We start from the raw sequence: 21,759 nt of genomic DNA, 5'->3' as shown, positions 1-21,759 counted from the left end.
CTAACTCAGGTATAGTTTGCTATGGAAGAGTTTGTCAGAGATCTTCAGTGTCTAAATGAGCTCTGGCCCATTAATGAGAATGCGGAACTCTGGGGATGCAAATTGGTATATCAATGACAGTGCCTACAATATATGAGCTAAATGTAACAAGAGTAGAATTCATCAAAAGGTTGTAAATTTCAAAATCCTTAAAATGCATGCATTCACAAAAGTGTCTTTAAGGTAAAACAAGTAGACTTCTTTTTTCTTTTAGTGGTAACTAAACATGTAACAGAAGAAAAGAAGGAACAGGTGATTCTAAAATCATAAGCAAATCAAAACAATTTCAGCTTGTTTTCTGATTCAGCATTATGCTGCTTTTTCATTAAGTATTCCATACGCTTCCCCAGCACTGCTGTTCTTCATAGTGCTTCCCTGTCCAGTACTGATTGGCAACGGCGTAAGTCTGCGAGCTACTGATTCAGATACCATAACACGTGAAATATTTGTTCCAGTATAGAAATTCACGTAACACCCCAGAAAGTTACTTCTTCGACAAGCTTGAAAGTAATTTTTGTACTCCTACAAAGAAAAAGCCACCAAATGATAAGCCATGACCATTTTTCTAAAACCAACCCATTCTTTGCACTAAAAAAATACTGTGATTCCAAACCTTTTCAGGCAATAGCCATTCCTAATCATCGGCATAGGAGGAGATCAAAATGGCAAACAAGATTATTTCACGTAAATTACCACACAAATTCAGAAATTAGCAGAATTCTTAATCTGAAGTGACTGGGGTCAAAAGTAATCACAGAATCACAGTTGGAAGGAAATTCTGGAGATCATCTAGTCCAACCCCCCTGCTAAAGCAGGTTTACCTAAAGCAAGTTGCCAGGAGTACGTCCAGGCAGGTTTTGAATATCTCCAGAGGATACTCCACAACCTCCCTGCGCAGAGTCTTCCAGTGCTCCATCAACTTCACAGTACTAAGAATTTTTTTTTCAAGGTAAGGTGTAATCTCACGTGCCCAATTTGTGTCTGTTCCCCCTTGTCCTCTCACTGGGCACCACTGAAAAGAATCTGGACCCATCCTTTTGACTCCCACCCTTTATAATATTTATAAGCATTGATAAAGTTCCCTCAGTCATCTCCAGGCTAAACAAACTGAGCTCACTCAGCTTCTCGCCATAAGAGATGCTCCAGTCCCCTGATCATCTTTGTGGCCCTCTGCTGGCCTCTCTCCAGAAGTTCCACATCTTTCCTGCGATGGGCAGTCCAGAACTGGACACAATACTCTAAAAGTGGCCTCACTAGTGTAGAGTAGAAAGGGAGGATAACCTCCCTCCACCTGCTGGCCACATTCTCTATAAGGCACCCCAGGACACCATTGGTTTTACTGTCTACAAGGGCACATCACTGGTTCACGGTTAACTTGCTGCCTACAGGGGCTCCCAGGTCCTCCTCCACAAAGCTGCTTCCCAGCTGGTCAATCCCTCACCTGTATTGGTACATAGGGTTATTCCTCCTTGGATGCAGTACCCTACATGTGCCTTTGTTGAACTTCACTACGTTTCTCTCCGTCCCAAATGGCAGGATGATGTGCCAGGGGAGGTTTAGGCTGGATATTAGGAAAATGTTATTCACTCAGACAGTAGCACAACACTAGAAACAGGCTCCCCACAGAAGCAGTCATGGTGCCAACCTGACAATATTCAGGAAGCATTTTGACAATGCCCTCAGCCATATGGTGTGAATTTCGGGAGTGTCCTATGCGTGGACAGGAGCTGGACTCTACGATCCTTGTGGGTCAACCCAACTCAGGACATGCTATAATTTTACGAACGCTCCAGCCTGTCCAGATCTTGGTGAAAGGCAGCACAGCCTTCCAGTGTATCAGTCACTGCTCCCAGTTTGAGTTATTGGCAAAATTGCTGAGGATACGTCCTAATCCCTCATCCAGGCCACTGATGAAAAAGTTGAACAAGAACTGACCCCTGGGCCACAGACTTCCACCTAGACTCTGCACCACTGACTACAACCCTCTGAGCTCTGCAATCCAGCCAGTTCTCATTACACCTTACTATCCACTCACTTAATCCACACTTCCTAAGCCTACCTATGAGGATGTTACAGCAGATAATGTCAAAAGCCTTTCTGAAGCTGAGGTAGACAACAGCCACTTCTCTTCCCTTATCTACCCAGTGAGTCATGCCACCAGAGAAGGCTATCAGACTGGTCAAGCATGATTTCCCCTTGGGGAATCCATGCTGACCACTCCCAATATACTTCTTCTCTAGATGCTTCGCAATGACATCCAGGACGAGCTATTGTACCACCTTTCCAAGATGGAGGCGAGGCTGTACCTTTCTGGGTCCTTCTTCTTGCCCCTTCTGAAGACTGGAGTGACATCGGCTTTTCTCCAATCCTCAGGCACCTCTTCTGTTCTCAATGATAAAGGATGATATCTCAAAGATAAAGGAAAGTGGCTTACCAATAATATCTGCTAACTCTCTCAACACTTGTGGGTGTATCCCATCAGGCCCCATGGATTCATGGGTGTCAGGTTTGCCTATATAATCTCTAACCTGATCCTCGTCGACCAAGGGATTCCTTTCCACAGACTTTCTCTTCTTCTTAAAAGGTCTGGGATTCCTGAGAACCAGCCTTAGCAGTAAATACCTGAGGACAGATTCTTGCTTAGAAAAAAAGAACTGAGGTTCAGACTCCAGTTGTTTGCAAGACTGATGGGGTGAGACTGCACACAGCACATACCACTCTACTTGGTTCTGTTCTTGAACCTTATCAGTTCAGAGGAGGGCGGAGGAAAACTGTTTTCAGGCTATCGCTTCATGCAGCTGAGTGAACTGTAGATTGAAATGTTGCTCTTAAAGTGCACAGGCAAGCTTATAATAGAAAACAGACCACAGAAGATCCACAAGTTTATAACACGAGCAAAATAATTCCCTCTATTAAACGATGGGTCAGGGGAATAAGAGGTGACACAACAGAAGAGCCAGTATTTTAGTTTTCTATTAACAAGAGCATTGCCAAGCCTTATTACCCAAGCCCGAGTTAAAGAGACACCAGTCGGGGTACCTATTTGCACTGGTGGTCTTAGAAGTACCAAAACAGACAACTTATTCCTAGATTTAAGTCTCCAGGTATATTAGGTAAAGTGTGTATTATTATATAGATCCATCTTAACAGACATGGGTCAAAAGTGCAACTTCTCTGACATAGAAACAATGCTTTCCTCTTAATTTAAAGAAAGCACCATGCACTCAGTGGGACTTGCACATAACAAAGTAGCATCTCTCTTGTAATTTGTTGGTTCAGGCCACCTTTTTTCTCTGGACAAGTTAAGTTCTTTTTATACTCAAGGTACATTGTGATTTTATACATTATAAGCAATTCTGGGAAATTAAAATGTCTGCTGGTAAATAAAAGGAGAATAGGCACTATTAAAGAAATAGTAAGAATGCCGAGTTTAAAATTAGTAGCAGCATAGCTTACGGGGAAAGGAACTCCTGCCATTAAGTAATTGCAAATTGGGCTATATATTGTTTACTTTCTACTGTGTGTTTCACACACACACAAAAGCCAAAGAATTCTTGCCATTACATGAAACAGTATATAAAAAGATATATGTGTATATATATATACATATATATATATATATAAACCAAACCTGAGCTACTATTTTCAGGTCATTTAAGCCCTTTTCTGATGGAAAAGCCTAGCCAAATAGTACCAACACTTTGCTAAAGCTCATAAGACTCAGAGAAGCAGCCTAACTTCAGTGGATTTTAGACAAGATTGTTCTTCAATTGTAACATGGATAACTCTGCTAAGTACTTGAACCACAAATACATATTCTATTTTTGACATATTTCTGTTGTTACCCTTGCTTTCCATTTCTCTTTAGTTTCACAGGACATTCAGAATTGAGATTCACACATACTGGTAGTATTTACAGGGTTACATCAAACAACAGTGAACAGCAAATAACTTGTGCAGGGTTTTGTTACACTAGTTCTAGAGACATTTTAATAAAGATTCAATCTGTAGGAACATACTGACTGCATAAAAATGCACATGTACATTTCCTCTTTCAGAATCATGTAGCAGAGAGGGTGGGCAATGTGCCACATCTAGTAGTTTAATTAACTGTTAAATAACGACGGCTTTTTTTTTTTAAAGCAGTACTAAGAGAAATACAACATCTTATTTAAATTTGACAGGTATATTTTCCAGGTTTGATATGCAGCATCTTTCTATATATTATTAATTTAACGCAAAAGGCTATCTCCAAGTTCAAGACAGCAGAGTGACTGACACTTGTAGCTACGAGGGTTACCATTACAGAGCTCACTACTCACACATTACCTCCCAATTCCTTTCCTGTTAAAGCTTCCTTAAAAACTAGGTTCCTATGAAGACTTCACTGGCTACTGAATATACCTCCTTCCTTTCTGCAAAGGATCACTGTAGAAAACGAATGAAGAGCTGTAAAATGGCTTATAAAGGCGATGCTTGAATTGTTTGCCTTGCAGCCACTTATTAGCAGATGATGAAAAAGACGGTGTGTGCTCCTTCAAAGTCCTCTAAGGTCCCACCCTTCCTACCCAGTACTAAGCACTCATCTTCCCCCTAGTCATACATCCCTTTGAATGAGCCCCAGCACCATGGAAGTGAAGCATTTTTCCATGAAGCCATCACTTCTCATCTGATCCAAACTCTGAAGTTCCTGATTCAACTCCCTCTCTCTGAGGAACTAACGAGAAGCATTAAAAATGTGAAGACTATTATGCTGATGTGTCAGCACTTGCACTAACTGTATCTTTCAGAATAACATGCTAACTTAACAACACAGCAAAAAGCCAAGAGATGAAAAGCAAGGCCTGAATATGAAATTATTCCTAAGTGTGCAGTAATTAAATTGCAGCTCTCAACATGCATTATAGAATCGCTCAAGGTAAAATTTCTGTAACTGCCTACAGTATGAAATGTTAGGTTCCAAGCATAAAAGGAAATCTGCATGGGAAAATGAACAATATTAATAGCTCATATAGCTTAAGAGAAAGCTTGAACTCTGGGCAGCTGCTAGAGGAAAGAATCTTGTTTCTGAGTGAGTAGTTAAAGCTTATGTCCAAATGAAGTAATAAGTCACTCCTTCCAACAGCATCAGATTTAACTTCTGAGTAAAGACTATTAATCAACGTGTTAAAAGAGAAGCAGAGTAATTGTTCTGCCTATAATGTTGAGTAACTAGAGGCCTGGCTGAAGCATTTCACTGTTTCTAAAGCCAAGTGTATATTAGGCTATAATACTGAAATACTTCTATTATCTCTGTGTTTATTTAACGAATTTATCAGTAATTTAGAGACAGTCAAGTAAACTAATGAAAAAGGACTGCCTTATTTTTGTGTTGTTACAGTAGAGCAAGCAGTTTCCTGTTAACAGCAAAAGCCAACCTAGCACTTGGGCAAGATGCCTTCTAAGGAAACAACATGAGGCTGGTTCATTGTGTATGTTCTTGCAGTTTCCACTGACTTCTCTTGGAAGGACATCAGATGTAGCTTTCTGGTGGCAATAAAACTGTTCATAGAGCATGTTGCAAACTGCCTGTCATCCTTCTCCCATCAAAAATCAAGAGCATATTACAGATGCAAACCACCCAAGGGACTCAATGAATGAAAAATGCCCAGAAAAAAATCGGCAGCATTAATCCTACTCAACTCAGGAACCCCTGCTGTGGTTTTAAACCTGCTCCATTCTCCAAGAGAAGGAACTACCTTTGTCCTCACTACTGCTTAAAACAAAGAAAATAGCTACCCAAAGATCTGCTACGAGAGTGGCGGTGGGAGGGGTGACTGGGGCAGGAGTGGAGGGGCGTAAGAGTCTCATGCATTTTATTTTTTCAAAGCAAATTCAAAGTGTTCATATATTAATTTTAGGCATGACTCATGTAAATGTGACTATATTAATTCATCCTCCTGTTATGCCTATATTAATCCAGTCCATCTTATGAGATACCTTTTACAAACTCTTCTTTTACATCATGGCTAACTGCAGTAAAACTCCAAAACCAGTATGTGAATCTGTCATCTTCCTTCAACACATTTCACAGGTGAATACTGAAGAGTAGGAAAAAAGTAAAAATGGTTTGCTGGTTTCACATTGTGAAATTTTTGTTGTAATGATTCTTCTATAAATGTCCTTTACAGTCCATCACCTCGAGTTTCACAGATACAATAAACAAAAACACAGAAGGTGTTCACTACAGATTTACTTGCATAACTGCTCACCATGTTCACTCACTTTCTGGTGAAATCTCAAGGAAAGGAATGGGAATAAACAAAAGACCAATTTTATTTCAAAGCAAGTCCCTTTGACACTTCTGTAGTGTACGTTAAATGTATTCTTAAGACTTCTTGACACTTCTAGATGACTGCTGATAGGATTTGGAGAAACTGGAAAGTACCACATTCTGTTTTAATACAACATGTGCATGTAAGATACAATAGAAAAAGTAGCACAGATATTAAATACTAGGCTTGAACTAGCAATGACTCACTTGAGAGGGTGTACTTGTTAGCTCCATCTTTTCTTGAGATTTTTCCTTCGCTAGTCGTGCAGCTTCTTTGAATTCCTGAAATTTTTCAGCAAACTGAAGATACATATGTTTAAAAAAAAAAAAAAAATGAAAAAGAGAAAGAGTAGGCGTGAAGTAGTACATTACATGCAGAACAGAATGCTGCACTTAACATTTTACAAAGTCAAATTCTGTCAGTAAAATTTTTCAATTTCTCTCCTAATTAGATACTCGTTTAAGTTACAGTGATATACCTTTCAGACACATTGCATTGTTTATATGTCAGGAAAACTATGAGGCAGATGCACTGAAGTTTGATCTGTTGCTGATAGTGTTAAAAAACTTCACCTCAGAGATAGCTAATGATAGTGACGAGCTGCCTCACACAGCTGCTTTCAGAATCAAGTTTTACCCTCCTCCTTCTGATCTAGTTCCAAAGCTTGTTGTGGTCACTGTTAGCCTAGAGCTTTCAATGGGCTTTGTTCTTTAATGACAGAAACAATGCTGATTTATTCCCAAATTTTAATAGCATTTCTAATTTCAATAGCTAATTAGGAAAGCAGCAGTGGGAATATTGAGTCAAGTTAATTTCTTGACTGTTCACTGACATCAATCAAGTAAAAGAACAAATTTATTGAACTAAACACTTGCGTATACTGAGCACTAAATTCAAGAATGGCACACTGAACTGCCATTTGAAGCTTTATTTCTACGCTACATGTACCTTTTCCAGAAAAGAGCTAGAAATACATATAGCCTTAAAGATTAAATCTCTTTATTAAGAATAGGTCCTTGTTTCTCTGAGTAGAGAAAAGTTTGGCTTCATAGATCTCAGCTTGACATTATACTAACTGCTGTAGTAGTCAAGCATTTGTTTTTGTTTCCTACTGCTTTTATACATAACATTAGCTTATTATGATCAGCTTAAGACTGAAATGATTCTGCAGAAACATTCGAAGCTTCACAGCTTCTAGATCTCTCCAGCAGCAGCATACAAAGACATTGTTTTGCACTGCAGGTATTTAGAAAGGATGAGCACCACCCTTTGTGGGACACAATCTCCTCAACTGTTTTCAATCCGAACTTCACACGCCATGTGATACCTAAAAAAGCTTACTGTCCTTAAACTTCTTCTCCTGGTAGGCTATTAGTATTTGAAGAAAAATCATTTCTCTCTGCTTGTATCCTATATTTCAACTGTTACGTTATTTAAAACTATACATTTCTGAATATAGGAGACAAAAGATATCACCCTGAAAATCTAATCTAGCATCAAAAAGCACCTCACAACAGATGATAAAATTTGCAACAAATCACCAGAACTGGATGACATTTACTTAAGACTTGTATACAGGTCTCAAATCTGATGCGTAACCTAATATTGAAGTTGTGATTAAGATCAGAGGATTGGTAAATGGAAAACATGATGCTGAAGATTAGAATAAATGGCTGAAAACATAAGACAGTAAATATGATCTTCTGCATCAGACTGGTTGAAACTGTAAAAAATAATGGAGAGATAAACATTATAAGAAAGAGGCAACAAAAGTAATGTAATGGAAATTTTCACATATATGCTAGAATTTCATGACAGAGTCAGGTGACAGATAATAGCAATTGCTTGATAAAATCCCTGAGTAACAAAGATGAGATCTCATGTACGAGAGGAAAGATTCTCTGGAGGACGAATATTCTAAGCATCTAACTATCAGACATTCCACTCAGTTAGTTCTCAGTAACAATAATACAGAAAGAGGTTATCGCTGTTGCACTCTACCCTAGTAATAATTTAGGAGGACAAAGGCACATAAAGCAAAAACAAATAGTCCAAAAGTCAAAATATTTACTATAAGCTAAGCAGACAATGATCTGCAGTTTACTCTATCTGCTCTGATTATTTGCTTCATTAATCTGTTGAAATCAGTCTTAGAATACAAGAAGTCTTTCGTGGTTGCAGGCTGTCTTTTGCTCCCCTCAACATGAAATATTTCACTGGGGCCCAGAGTCACTACCACAATACAAATTACGTACAACTGGGCTTTTCGCCTAAAGACTTGGATAAATCAAATACAGAAAAGAAGTTCCAGAATCAATTTTTAAGGCAACTTCAAAAAGCAACCTGATTCTGAACAAATCCATTAACAGAGTTTATATGTTAGCTCTATTACTGATACCTAGTAGTATCTTGAACCCTAAATTAGATCTCATGTCCTACACTGCTGTGTGTACCAAAGAATGCTACGGTAAACCCAGCTACAACGCCAGCACAGTGAAGAGTTAGCAACCTGAGCAGAGAGAAAAGACAAGAAAGAAAACATAAATATAATTTCTGTAAAGCCACATAGGAGATTCAGGGTTTCTAATTCAGCTTTTCTGATTCCAAGACCAACACAGCTATCAATTCCAGTGACTGAATAGACTCTAATCTAAAGAAAGGTTTCTTTTCCCCATCAAAGATGTTTTTTTAATTTTAAATAAACACAAAAAGTTTTACCTTCGTGAATTCTAGTAGCAACTAGATCACATGAATATCAGTTTGATAATTAAGATATAACACAAAAGGAACAGTTTTCTGTAAAGGTCCTAAAGATTCATCATCAGGAACTTAAAAAAGGGTCTGTGACTTAGTATTTATTTTTCTCAAACAGATTTGTGTATTCTTTGTATATGCACAATCTGCGTAATTGCACATCAAACATGTGCTTAAGACAAAATACTGTAGCTTTTCATATTATTTTTTCAATAGCAATGTAAAGTTTTAAGCAAGGGCATACTTAAAACTCTTAAGACATCCATATGAGCGCATGTTAAAAATGGGATTGAAACAACTGTAATTAAGAAGCCAGTAAGTACCACACAGGAAAAGCAAGAAAAGAGTCAAGGAAAGGACAGATAAAATCCCCCAAATACTTTCACTAGCAAGGATAAACTAGTGTTTAAAGTCAGGAAAACACAGAGCGTGCATGACTAGAGAGTGATACTTTGCCTACAAAGAAGCATTCTGTGATTAAGAAAAACAAGCTAGTTTCTGAGAGAGATTAAACTAGATTAGCATTTACGCTAAATTCATTGAAATAGCAAGAAAAGTTATTACCACATCAGTAAGCAAGTGCCCCTAGCACATACACACCAATTAAAATAAGCGACAGAGCTTCCAAGGTCATTGATAGGTGCACGAACGCACCTACAATATTAGTATCACTCAGAATTTTGTGTTTGTGTCGTTCTGTGGAAATGAAAGCTGTCTGATTATGAAAAGAAGAAATCTTACAAGCGTAACATTTGTTCAAATAACGACAATATACTGATTCTCATTTTAATGGTCTACCAGGCCCACGCTTATGGATAATGACAAATACTTTCTTAAAGGGGCTGGCATGATTACGTTTTTTTAAGCAACAAGCCAATCGCTACACCTTAAACATGTACTATACATCCTTTTTATTGTACTTGGGTTTCCATATCTTTTGTATACTTCAAAGATTAAAATTGCCTGCTTAAGATAGGGATGTTCTCAAATTGAACTGAAATTCATCATCTGGAGAAAAATTACACTGGCTTGTAGAGGTTCCTGGGCTCATCTGTCAGAGCAGTATCAATAGAAATACTGTTGAAATACTGTAGAAAGGGTGCTCAGAGGAATGACATCATCACTTTGAGCAACAGGAGTTACTGCTTTCCTCAGAATAAGGTGTAATTCCCTCCTGCACAAGTAGATCAGAAAAAAACGCTTGCATATGGCACAAAGTTTCTTCAGTAAACACTTAAACTTTTGTATTCCAATAAGAAAATAGGGTTTTCTTTTACACTAACTATATTTTCCACTAGCTTTACTTTAAGCCTGCAAACATTAAAATACCTGTAATTTGATGCACTGCATGTGGCTTCAATGACAACAATGCATCTGAAGACTATCAATTTTTTTTTTATAGATCTAAATACCGAAGAAACACTAAATTGTCTAATCCTTTAAATTCTATCATGAAAAGCTGTAATAGAAGAACTTAAAAAAGAGAACAAACATAATTAGAAAGTGTTAACAACATACACTCTGATACTTTAAATATCCCCCTTTTCACTCATCAGTTAAAAGAAAATTTGCAGGTGTCATATTTCACCTCATTTTTTTACATTATAAGGATTGATAAAGAACATTTTTTTGCAAATTATTTTTAAGTAACAATAGTAGCGAGTACTCAGGTAAGATACAATCAGCAGAAATCAAATATTCCTAAGCCACTTGATTAGCTGAATATTTGCTACTAGTCATACTCACTTTTGAAAGGTGGTGTTCCGATGAAAATCCCAAGCCATAGACTGTATTTGCCCTGCTGTCTGCCCACTGGCCAAATTTCTGGGATGTTTTAGTAAATGTCATGTTGGGGGTAATGGTGCTATTTATTATTGCCTGAAAAAAAGTAATAGTTGTAAAAAACAGATATCTGTGTACAATGAATGAGACATACAATGGGAACTATGGAAAACTTCTTCTAATTCAATCACAGCTATAATTACAAAAGCATATTTTCGCATGCATTCTGTAAAAGGACTAAAAGCGGGGTGGGGGCACCTGTTTGCAATTGCAGGCTGTCATTTAGTAGTTCGCAGGTCTAAAAAAAGTCCATTAAAAGGATCTGTATAGGCTAATGATACCAGAATAGAAGAACTAGCAAAATTCGTTTTTGTATCCACTTTATTTCTTTGTCCCTGAAAGCACTGTAAGCTTCACTGTTGCACCTCCCCAAACCCCACTGCCAATAAAATTCTCATTGGAAAACATACAGTAAGATGAGAAGCACAAATTTGTTTTAAACTTGTGTATTACACAATTCTCTCTTTCCTTTACACACACACAAGCATGTAGTCATATACCAACTATAAAAGAAGAGCTACTGCTAGAATAATATTTCTTCTCTAGTTCTCAATATATACAGGACGGAAGAAGCACAACTTACAGTATACAACTTCTGCTAATATAAACAAATATTGCAACTGTTGGGTGAGATGCTGTTTCCACTAAAATTAACTAAAGTTTTACCATGGATTCCAACAATATTTCTATCGCTCTGCAGTTTGTGTAACATATTCTACATCTGCGGTGTGGAACTATCCAGCTGACCTAAAGTATGTCAGGATAAAGTCTTAAGAGTGACACCAATGGGTTCCATTTAACTAAAAAAAACTAACAGTTAGTACAATTTATAACCAGTCAACATGAACAAGACTAATTATAAACCCAAAGATACATGTATCTAAAGTGAAATGCTGGCACGCTTTCTCATCCGTTTGGTGCTACTAAGAGTTTCAGCCACATTTATTAAATAATTCACAGGTCTTTTAATGAATCATCAGTACTTTGGAATACCCACATGGAAGAGAACATCCTTAAAACTTCCCAGAAAATAGCACACACTGTGAGCAGAACAATATAGCAAGAATATTACATGCCACTCACTGTGCTCCAAAGGGTATTGTCAGCACGTGTCCTACTGCAATTATCTTACAGTAGCAAGCTGAGAACCTTCTGAACATCAATGTGCATGCTTCCTGCTTCCATGAAACCACAGACCCTGCCCCAACCCTTGCAGGTTAAAGCCAGTGATTACACAAGAATTCTAGAACAGCAAAATCCACAGGGTTCAAACCATCTTCTCTGTCATAAGTTAACAAAATCTTTATTGTATTCTTTGAATAGCAGGAACTGTACAGACACGTAGAGAGCAACTGTATTTTCTCAGGACAGCGACAGTGAGAAACTTCAGCACCAGAGAGACTAAGTACTGCTCTCCCAAGTCTGAGATCTTCCAGAAGTCGTTATCAGTCTATACTACTTGTGTGAGATGGCCTTCTGGGTGAATATTAAAAGGAGTAGCTATACAATTTACATAGCACCTTCACTTTTGCTGAGATTTGGGTAGCAATGGAGCTTAGCTGCAATCAACATATATTTTTCTCTCAATTCTACAGGGCAAACCTGTAAAATTTACTGCACCTGGGCCAGTGAAGCCCACAGACAGTTCCCATGTGCTTATTGTGAGTCTCAAATGAAGTGGCAGAGGAGCAATGCAATAAAGTACAGAACACATTGTCTTGTAACATGTACAAAACCAAGCAAAGATATTGCAGCACAGATTTAACAAAACTGGCATCTTCTGCAGTGGCTTTGGCTGCTCCACTATACTGACATTAAATTAGAAAAGCAAATCTGGATGTAACTGAGGCTTTAAAACATGCAGTTCTCTCCGATAACCTCTGCCTCAAAATGCAAGTTTTGGCTATCATTGTGAATAACTCTGGGAAAATTGTGGAATGCTTGAAAGCTTACATTTGAACCAACAAGCACCATCAGGTCAAGGACAGGATTTGCAATGTGAATAAGAGACTAGAGAAGCACTTCCAGCATTAATTGTCCACAAAACATCTCCTCAGATTTTCATATAAGAGAAGCTGGTCAGTGAAGTCACTGGTAATGCAAATACCACTCTCCTTTCTTTAGGCATAAGCTTCGGAGACCAAGTAAAGCTGGGAATCTTGCCTTTACACTATGGACTCCAACAGACTTCAGAGAAAAAGGCTGTCCATGCCACATAGGACAGAAGGGGTAATGTGAGACTGGGAGGTGGACTTCTTGAAAAGGAGGCGTTTTGGAGCTCTTTCTTTTTGTACACTGTTAGTGCTTTGAAGTACACTTTTGAAATAACCTGGTGGAAGCCCAGAAGAGAGCTGTGCAAGTTCACTTAATCAGTCTCACTTGCTGCGGAAGGTGTCAACAGGGTATGTTCAAAATTAAATATTCCGGGGACAGCGTAGAAGAGTCTTGATCTCAACTCAAGCTCTAGCTATGTTGTCTAGCTTGCTTAAGCCCTAGATCAACCATTGCTTGATTAATTTAAACTTACATCATAGACGTGAAGAGTGCATATCATGTCATGGATGTAAATTCCTCAGTGTAGAAGACTGAGGACAGCGACTTACGATCTCCAAGCAACAAGCAGGTTTAAAGCCTAAAGGAGTGGCATTTGCTGCAGTGACAGTGGCATACCTGGTTGCAAATTAACCTAGAGGAGAGTCTTGGAGAAATCAACCAGCTTTCAGCTGAGACAGCTCACTGCTGCAGCTGATCGGCTGCTGCACAAGAGAACCCAGAACTGGCTGCCTGGACCACAATAAGATACCTCTTTTGACAGGAGGCTGCCTTTAGGCTCAGTTAGAGTAATGGTCAACTGCTTCCTTGCAAGGGAGAAAGGTAGGAAGGAAACTTTAAAAAAAAAAAAAAAAAATTGTATTAAGTTGCTGTGAGTTTTCCCTTTATTTTCCAGCAGAGGAAAATAGGAAACTCTGCTCCAGTGGACAGTGTTAGTCCAAAGATAGCAAGTTTCTCACTGGAAAGACTACTTTCAGAGCCCAGTAAAACAAGAAGAGTCTTCTTGTTAGATTTACTAACTTCACAAGGAAATCAAGGCTTTCAATCCTCTCTGAATTAAAAGCATTAATATGCTAGATCTCTCATGTGCTAAATTAATTATGCTTTTAAAAAGTGAAACACAAGAGCATGCTACAGATACAGTCAGTGTCAGCTACTTCTGGAAAACATTAGCTGTGAATCTCACACATCTTCAGCTCAAAAAAAATTCTATATTTTAAGTTAGAATTTATAACTAAGCCTGTCTTGTCTACTCAAATAGGCACTGTTTTAACTGCTCTTCTCTACACCAGATTTCACGGTAGACCTACCTGTATAACAAGTGTCAAACAGTTCATCAACTTTTAAGAATGTTGTTAGTATAAATGTACAAAGATGTCTTAAAACCAGAACAGAGTCAATCTGACAGGCAGACATTTAGCTTTTCAAGAAAACTGACTTTGTTATCTTTAGATTTTGTTAGAAAAATAAAATAGCTTTCATGTTTTCCTTTCATATTAGTTCAGTTATGAGAAAATAGGGCATGTGTCTTAGCTGTTCATTTTACTGACTACAAACCCAACAGCTGCAAGATATACAGCAGTGGTCAAATACAATTTCATCTTATGCTAAAACTGACAGCAACAGTAATTAAGACAAACAGTACTTTTTAACTTCTTCAAAGGAATATCACTGAACACCTGTGCTTACAGGCCTCATTTAAAACCCGTATTTAGCACTAAACAGGTTATAATTTTCATGTGCGACTTGTTTATTTTGCAACAGTCATTAAAATGCAAAGATCACCTATTACAGTAACATTAGAATCATAGTATCATAGAATAGTTTGGGTTGGAAGGGACCTTAAAGATCATCTAGTTCCAACCCCCCTGCCATGGGCAGGGACATCCCACCAGATCAGGCTGCCCAAGGCCCCATCCAACCTGGCCTTGAACATCTCCAGAGATGGGGCAGTCACAACTGCCCTGGGCAACCTGTGCCAGTGCCTCACCACTCTCATGGTGAAGAAATTCTTCCTAATGTCCAATCTAAATCTGCCCCTCTCCAGTCTAAATCTGCCCCTGTCCAGTTTCCCCCTGGTTCTTCCCCACAAGCCTTTATGAATAGCTCTTCTCCAGCTTTCCTGTTGGCCCCTCCAGGTACAGGTCACTGTAAGATCTCCTCTGAGCCTTCTCTTCTCCAGGCACAATAAGCCCAACTCTCTTAGCCTGTACTAGTAGGGAAGGTGCTCCAGCCCTCTGATCATCTTTGTAGCCCTTCTCTAGACCCGTTCCAACAGCTTCATGTCCTTCTTATGTTGAGGATTCCAGAACTGGACACAATACTCCAGAAGAGGTCTCACAAGAGAGGAATAGAGGGGCAGAATCCCTTCCCTCGACCTGCTGGCCACTCTTCTTTTGATGCAGCCCAGGACAGTGTTGGCCTTCTGGGCTGCGAATGCACCTTGCCGGTCATGACGAGCTTCTCATCAACCAGCACTCCCAAGTCCTTCTCTGCAGGGCAGATCTCAGCACGTCATCCCCACCCTGTACTGAAAACCATGACTGCCCCGACCCAGGTGCAGGACCTTGCACTTGTTCAACCTCTTGAGGTTCCCACAGGCCCACTTCTCCAGCCTGTCCAAGTCCCTCTGAATGACATCCCGTCCTTCCACTGTGGCAACTACACCACTCAGCTTAGTGTCATCTGCAAACTTGCTGAGGTTGCACTCAATCTCGCTGTCAATATCATTGATAAAGATATTAAACAGCACCAGTCCCAGTACGAAACCCTGAGGGACACCACTCGTCACAGATCGCCATCTGGACTTGGAGCCATTGACCACTATTCTTTGAATAAGACCATCCAACCAGTTTCTTATCCACCCTACCGTCCACACATCAAATCCATCTCTCTCCAATTTAGAGACAAGGATGTTGTGTGGGACTGTGTCAAAGGCTTTACAGAAGCCCAGATAGATCACATTCATCAGTTTACCCGTGTCCACTGCTGCGGTTACTCCATCATAGAAAGCCAACAAGTTGGTCATACAGGACTTGCTCCTGGTGAAGCCATGCTGGCTGCCATTAATCACCCCCCTGCCCTCCACATGCTTTAGCATAGCTTCTAGGAGGATCTGTTCCATGATTTTTCCAGGCACAGAGGTCAGATTGACAGGTCGGTAGTTCTCAGGGTCATCTTTTCTACTCTTTTTAAAAATGGGCACAATGTTACCCTTCTTCCAGTCTCCAGGGACTTCTCCTGACTGCCATGACTTTTCAGATGTCATGGAGAGTGTCTTGGCAACCATATCAGCCAATTCCCGCAGGACTCTGCGATGCATCTCACCAGGTCCCATGACTTACATATGTTCAGGTTCTTCAAGTGTTCGCAAACCCGGTCCTCCTCTACTGTTGGAGGGGGTCTACCCCCCCTGGTCACCATCTTGCTGTTCCATGACCCAGGAGGGACGAGGAGAGCAGTTATTGGGGAAGACTGACACAAAAAAGTTTTTAAATACCTTAGCCTTCTCCTCATCTGTTGATACATGATCCCCATTTCCAATCATCAGTGGGGGAGAATCATCATTCAAGGGAGACAACTCTGAAATAATATATACAAGGCTCATGGAACCTACGGACTGGAAAACCACTTTTTCCCAGAGTCTTCTCTTGTTTCAGATTATTAGGGCGTTTGTCATATCTTTCATCTGTGGAAAATTAACGGAGCTAAGTAGTACTGCAGGATCCACACTACCTGATCTTTCTTCTCTCAGCGGCTGTCAGACTGAAGAGAAAATAGAGCAGGATTCTGGGAAAAACCCTAGTGTCTATCTGCAGTGTTACTGGAGAAATAACAGAGGCTTCTTTCCATCACCTAGGAGAAAGAGACTCTAAAACACATTTTCAAAGGAGCTATGAAATTATTATAAAATTAATGAGAACCAAAAGCCTTAGCAACAACTGCTGAATGTTGTCATGTTATACTGCATTAAGAAATCTTATTTTTCAGGTTCTCTCTTGATTCCTAGAATGGTAGAAGAAAAATGTCACATTAAAGATATTTATTCAAGAGGTCACAGAAACCAGCCTCAAGTTCTATTGGATTATTTGCATCAAGACCTCCCTGCCATAGTGAACAGGGATCCAGATACTGTATTGGACTGTGCACTAAACACCTTGAAGCTCTAGAACTTTTTCTGGAGCCAAGTGAAGAGGGGTACGCAGCATTTCATGTGCAAGGTATTTTAAGAGAAGATTGTAGTTTCAGAAAGCAACATTACAGAGAGTACATGAAAAATTAGCAGACTCTGCTTCTACAGGACCTATTTTGGCTGAATCTGGCTCATAGACTCATTGATATGGAACAAGGAAAAAAACACTCTCTCTCAAAATGCACCACAGACCCTTGCAAACAAAAGCAAGTGGGAATTTGCCATGTACAATAAGATTCCTCAGAGGTGAGTGAAGATCATGTCTTAAAAACGTCTGTTCATTTTCAAGAAGAATAATTCAATGACTTTCAGACAATCAGCATAAAAGCTAAAATTTTTCCAGGAATCCTACTGAAACCCACTGAGCTAACGAGAGGAAAGGGTGTGGGCACAGAAATAGGGATATCACTCAAATCTAGAGAATAACTCTCTCAAACTTTCCTTACAGCAGTTTAAATGAGCATACCTGTGAGTTGCCATTACTTATTGACTTACTGTTCAGCATCTGAGCGAATGCGACTGAGTGGCCACATGCACATCATTCTCTCCACTGCACAAACCTAAAGGGTGCTGTAAATTCCACCTAAACCTAGGCATATAATAAAACCAGGTTGGACCTACTCCCTCCAAGGGAGGGGCATTACAGCTTCAAACAGTGGTTTTGGCCACTGGCAGCACATGTATTTGAGACATTTTCCACGTAAAATTTGGGTTTTTTTAAAAAAAACCACAAAATCACCTTTACTGAGTTTCATTTCAAAACTTAAAATGGGAGAATTAAATTGCATAGCATTTTCTCCTTCGCAAATTTAACGCTTCTCTTTTTGATCAATCAATATTGTAGATCAATCAACAATATCCAGTATTGCAAGCTCAGATGCCAGCAGTGTTACTGATACCTGGTTATACGTTACATAGCAGACACACCATCTGGATGCACTCCAAACTTAAGAATGTTTTATATTTAGGCTTTTGTACATACTATATTGTAGACGCACAGACGTGTTAAAAAAGATGGGGCTTCAATTAACAATTAAAAAGTTCTCTAGGAATTGTGCTGAAAACCTCCGTAAAATTTTTCCATGGGTCCCCTGCTATTCATCAGCGGGTGTCTGAAAGCAGCGCTGTAATGCCTAAAAAAATGAGTCTTTATTAATCATGATTACGATGCTAGATCTTAGTTCAGACATCTAGCACTTGGGTAAAAACATTATTAGGATTGCAGCAATCAGAGAGAGAGTAAACAGAAGTGATAGATTGCATTATCAATATACCTTGCCAATAGTACTGCAAATGTAAAAGAAATGCTGCAGTATACAAAAGAACAAATAAATAGATGAACAAGTGATTGACAATAGAACCCAGCAGTCACTTTGCAGGAGATGCAGCTTTGGAAAACGGCAGAGGAAACTGAGTGGATACTAGAATAAGGATTTTGTAAACTGTACAGATCAGTTAAAGTGCCCCAGATGACAACCGGTAGCTTTGATTTCCTATAGCATCCAGTTCTGATCCCTGAGTCTTTATTTATAAGTGATCACACAAAAGGTATTTTAATTATCTGACAGAAGTAAAAGAATCATTCGAAGAAATGCTGGGAATCTAAGAAACAAAGTTACCCTTAAATTTGGAAAGATTCTGGTAGGCTTTGATACCAGAGTCTCAATCACATGAGGCAGTATCATACAGAGATCTTTGATGATGAAATATATTTCTGCACACTACTTTAAGACAGAAACTCTTCCTCCTCATTTCATATAGCAATACTCTGGATTGGGGCCGGGGGGAGGGGGGGACGGAAAAACAAGGAGAGTAAAGGTTTTCAACTTTCAATAAACACCCACAAAACCTTTGTAAATACTGCTATAGTCTAACACAGTTCAGTTCCAACCACCATGAACTGACCCCCTTTCAGAACTGCAAATTAAAGTCTCTCGAAAGGATTACATTTGATTACACTCTATATCATTAGTGTACTTATTTCAGAGTTTTCTCATATGTCACTTGTAAAGTTACTGGGTTTATATCCACTTGTAGATGTAGAACCTAAGGAACAGTCGAGTATTTTCTCTATGTCAAATTAATGTCTTAGACAAGGTCTCTGGCAACAGCAGTTCAACACATTATCCTTCCTAATTAAAACAAAACAAAAAACAGAAAAGAAAAAACAAAAAGAAAAACACCTCCCAAAAAACCAAATTCAAATCAACTGAGTTTTGATAAAAGCTTACCACAGAGATTTACTTGGAGGGAATCCTCACATTCTCCACAGCAAAAATTGGAAGATTACGTAATAAAGGATTTACTGAGGGATTATGAGCACTGAACAGCTGTCCCTCATAACACTGAAGTCAATGATATTGATAGATCGTTGAACGTGGAGATGAAAACAGGTTATTGTAACCCTATTTGTACTTTTTAGTGCATTTTTTAGCCTGCTCATAATATTATCTAAGTAACAGGTCATCACTTATATTCAGTAACAGATTTATCAACGTAAATATGGGAAATATATATATATATATATGGAATATATATGCATGGGAAATAACATTTTCAAATAAATGTTTAAAACATGTAATGAAGCATTTAAAATATGTAAGGAAGCAATGTCACCATTTTAATGTGTCAGTAATGTTACTCAGATAATGACAAAAGCATCTCAGAAGACATGTGAAAGACACCACACTAGAAAATAAATTTAAAAAATGATGAAGTAAGCAAGTTTTCTGTAATAAAACTTACCTTTGAGCCATCCAAACTGATTATCCTGTAGACATTTCTTGTGCTGTCATAGAAGTAGGACACAGTAACAGCATGCTTGCTGGTGGGAACCCAGTTCTTCTTAGTGTTTGGGTCAATCTGGAAGACATGAGCTCGGGTGCTGAAGATGGGTTGTTCCCTGAAGGACAGAGCATAAAAGTCATGAATCTAATTTGTACATAATATTGTTGCACACAAGTTATCTGCTAGTTGTCCCCACTGCGATGTATGCGTTCCACTTTGTATGATAATTTTTTTCCTAAGAACTTATGTATGTGTTACTGCGTGGAGCAGATAAGTGCATTAATATGCACATGCAAGCAAAATGCAAGCCTTCGGAGGCAAAATCCAGCACCCAGCTGTAGCGTCAGATAAAGACAGACATCTCTAAGATAGATTCAGCCTTGTCTCATCACCTCCCCAGCCCTCATGCTCCATCTATCCCTTTAAAATAACTGGCATTAATACATGTGTAACTTCATCTCATTACACCACACACTGATGAATGTGTGCAACTTCGAATCCCCATCTTCTCCATATCCTCTAACATTCTGATGATTCTAATAATTTTTAGGCCATAATCTGAAATTGAACTGGCTAATTCAATGCAATTACTCTAAAATTAATATTAATTAGGGCCAGGAGCATGTGTTGTGAAATCCTCACTCCTTGGAGCCTCACACCTGAACATTTTCACAGCAACACTAAATATGTATAAGACGCAGGGTTTAAAGTGAACTGCCCTTCAAAAAATAATTACATAAAAGAAAAAACCAAAAACTGTATTTCAACATTTACAACTGATTTTGCCCATGACCATTACCAGGATACATAGTATTGCATAGAAATCTAAAAATATTTTATCATCATTAAGATGGTTGTCAATTTAAAATTAGCTGCATTTTAGCGACAAACAGATTTAGTGACAAACAGATTGCTGTATTCTTCAGGGAATGTTGCCATCAAATCCCAAAGATAGTTGGATTTAACTTCAGGTTTTTGATCCCCACTTCCAGGATGTGAAGAAACATATCCTTTGTCCCTGCCTTCTTTTCCTTTCAAGAGGCACACTTCTAATATATTTTTTCCACCCAAAATAAAAGCATAAGAAAAAAAATGGATTTTGAGAATTTATAGTCAAAGGGGTTTAACACAGCCTCACTACAAAGGGGTACATGTGAACGCTCAGAAATACCTCTACCACTTGGCAGCAAGAGCAGCTGAGACCAGCTGCTTTCAGCAGCAGAATTGTTTTACCCAGCTAGGAATTAAGGCTCCTTGAAGCTCATCTGCCAGAAATCACCAAGCTAGAGGAGGCTGGGTAGCCGTTTTCCTGATCCCAATCCCTTGCACACAGAAGTTAAGCAAAGGTGACTTTTATAGACCTTTTGCTTAAAAGAACCCTTAACACTAATCCTTATCACTCTTTTGAATACCTACAATTACTTCTTCAATCATATTTATACTTTAGTTCTTGTCTTCACTATCAGATACATTTTGCATTTACCGCCAAACTAAACATATCCAAATGTAATGTGATACATACTGCCATAATGCAACCAGTTCTCTAAGCCTAGAAAGTTAAAGAGCCCATCAAAATGAAAATCTTAGAAGCCTGACAATTATTTGGATGAAGATTGACACAGAAAGGAGAAAATAAAGGCTCTGATCACATTAACTAAAAGGACAAAAGAGAAGCTAAATCCTAATTGTAGATGTGTGGTTAATGAATACACATTTGACCAGCCCGATACTCAATTCTGTCACAACACAGTGCAACACACAACTGGGACCTTCCACGGG

At 38.8% G+C, this 21,759-nt stretch overlaps 1 protein-coding gene across 2 annotated transcripts in view; it reads right to left on the bottom strand.

Moving 5' to 3' along the window:
* HOMER1 (homer scaffold protein 1) overlaps positions 1–21,759 on the bottom strand; it is a 92,177-nt gene that overhangs the window by 51,626 nt on the left and 18,792 nt on the right. For both annotated transcript variants that reach the window (XM_054054884.1, XM_054054885.1), the window contains exons 2-4: positions 19,939–20,095; positions 10,854–10,985; positions 6,560–6,652 (exon numbers count right to left, since the gene is read on the bottom strand). In XM_054054884.1, the coding sequence (XP_053910859.1) occupies positions 6,560–6,652; positions 10,854–10,985; positions 19,939–20,095 (382 nt within the window). The remainder of the gene's footprint in view (positions 1–6,559; positions 6,653–10,853; positions 10,986–19,938; positions 20,096–21,759) is intronic.

The sequence above is a fragment of the Cuculus canorus genome, chromosome Z (assembly GCF_017976375.1).
Source record: "Cuculus canorus isolate bCucCan1 chromosome Z, bCucCan1.pri, whole genome shotgun sequence".
In the NCBI taxonomy this organism is placed as follows: domain Eukaryota; kingdom Metazoa; phylum Chordata; class Aves; order Cuculiformes; family Cuculidae; genus Cuculus; species Cuculus canorus.
The sequence above is the reverse complement of the archived record's forward strand: the minus strand, read 5'-3'. Positions and strand labels throughout refer to the sequence as shown.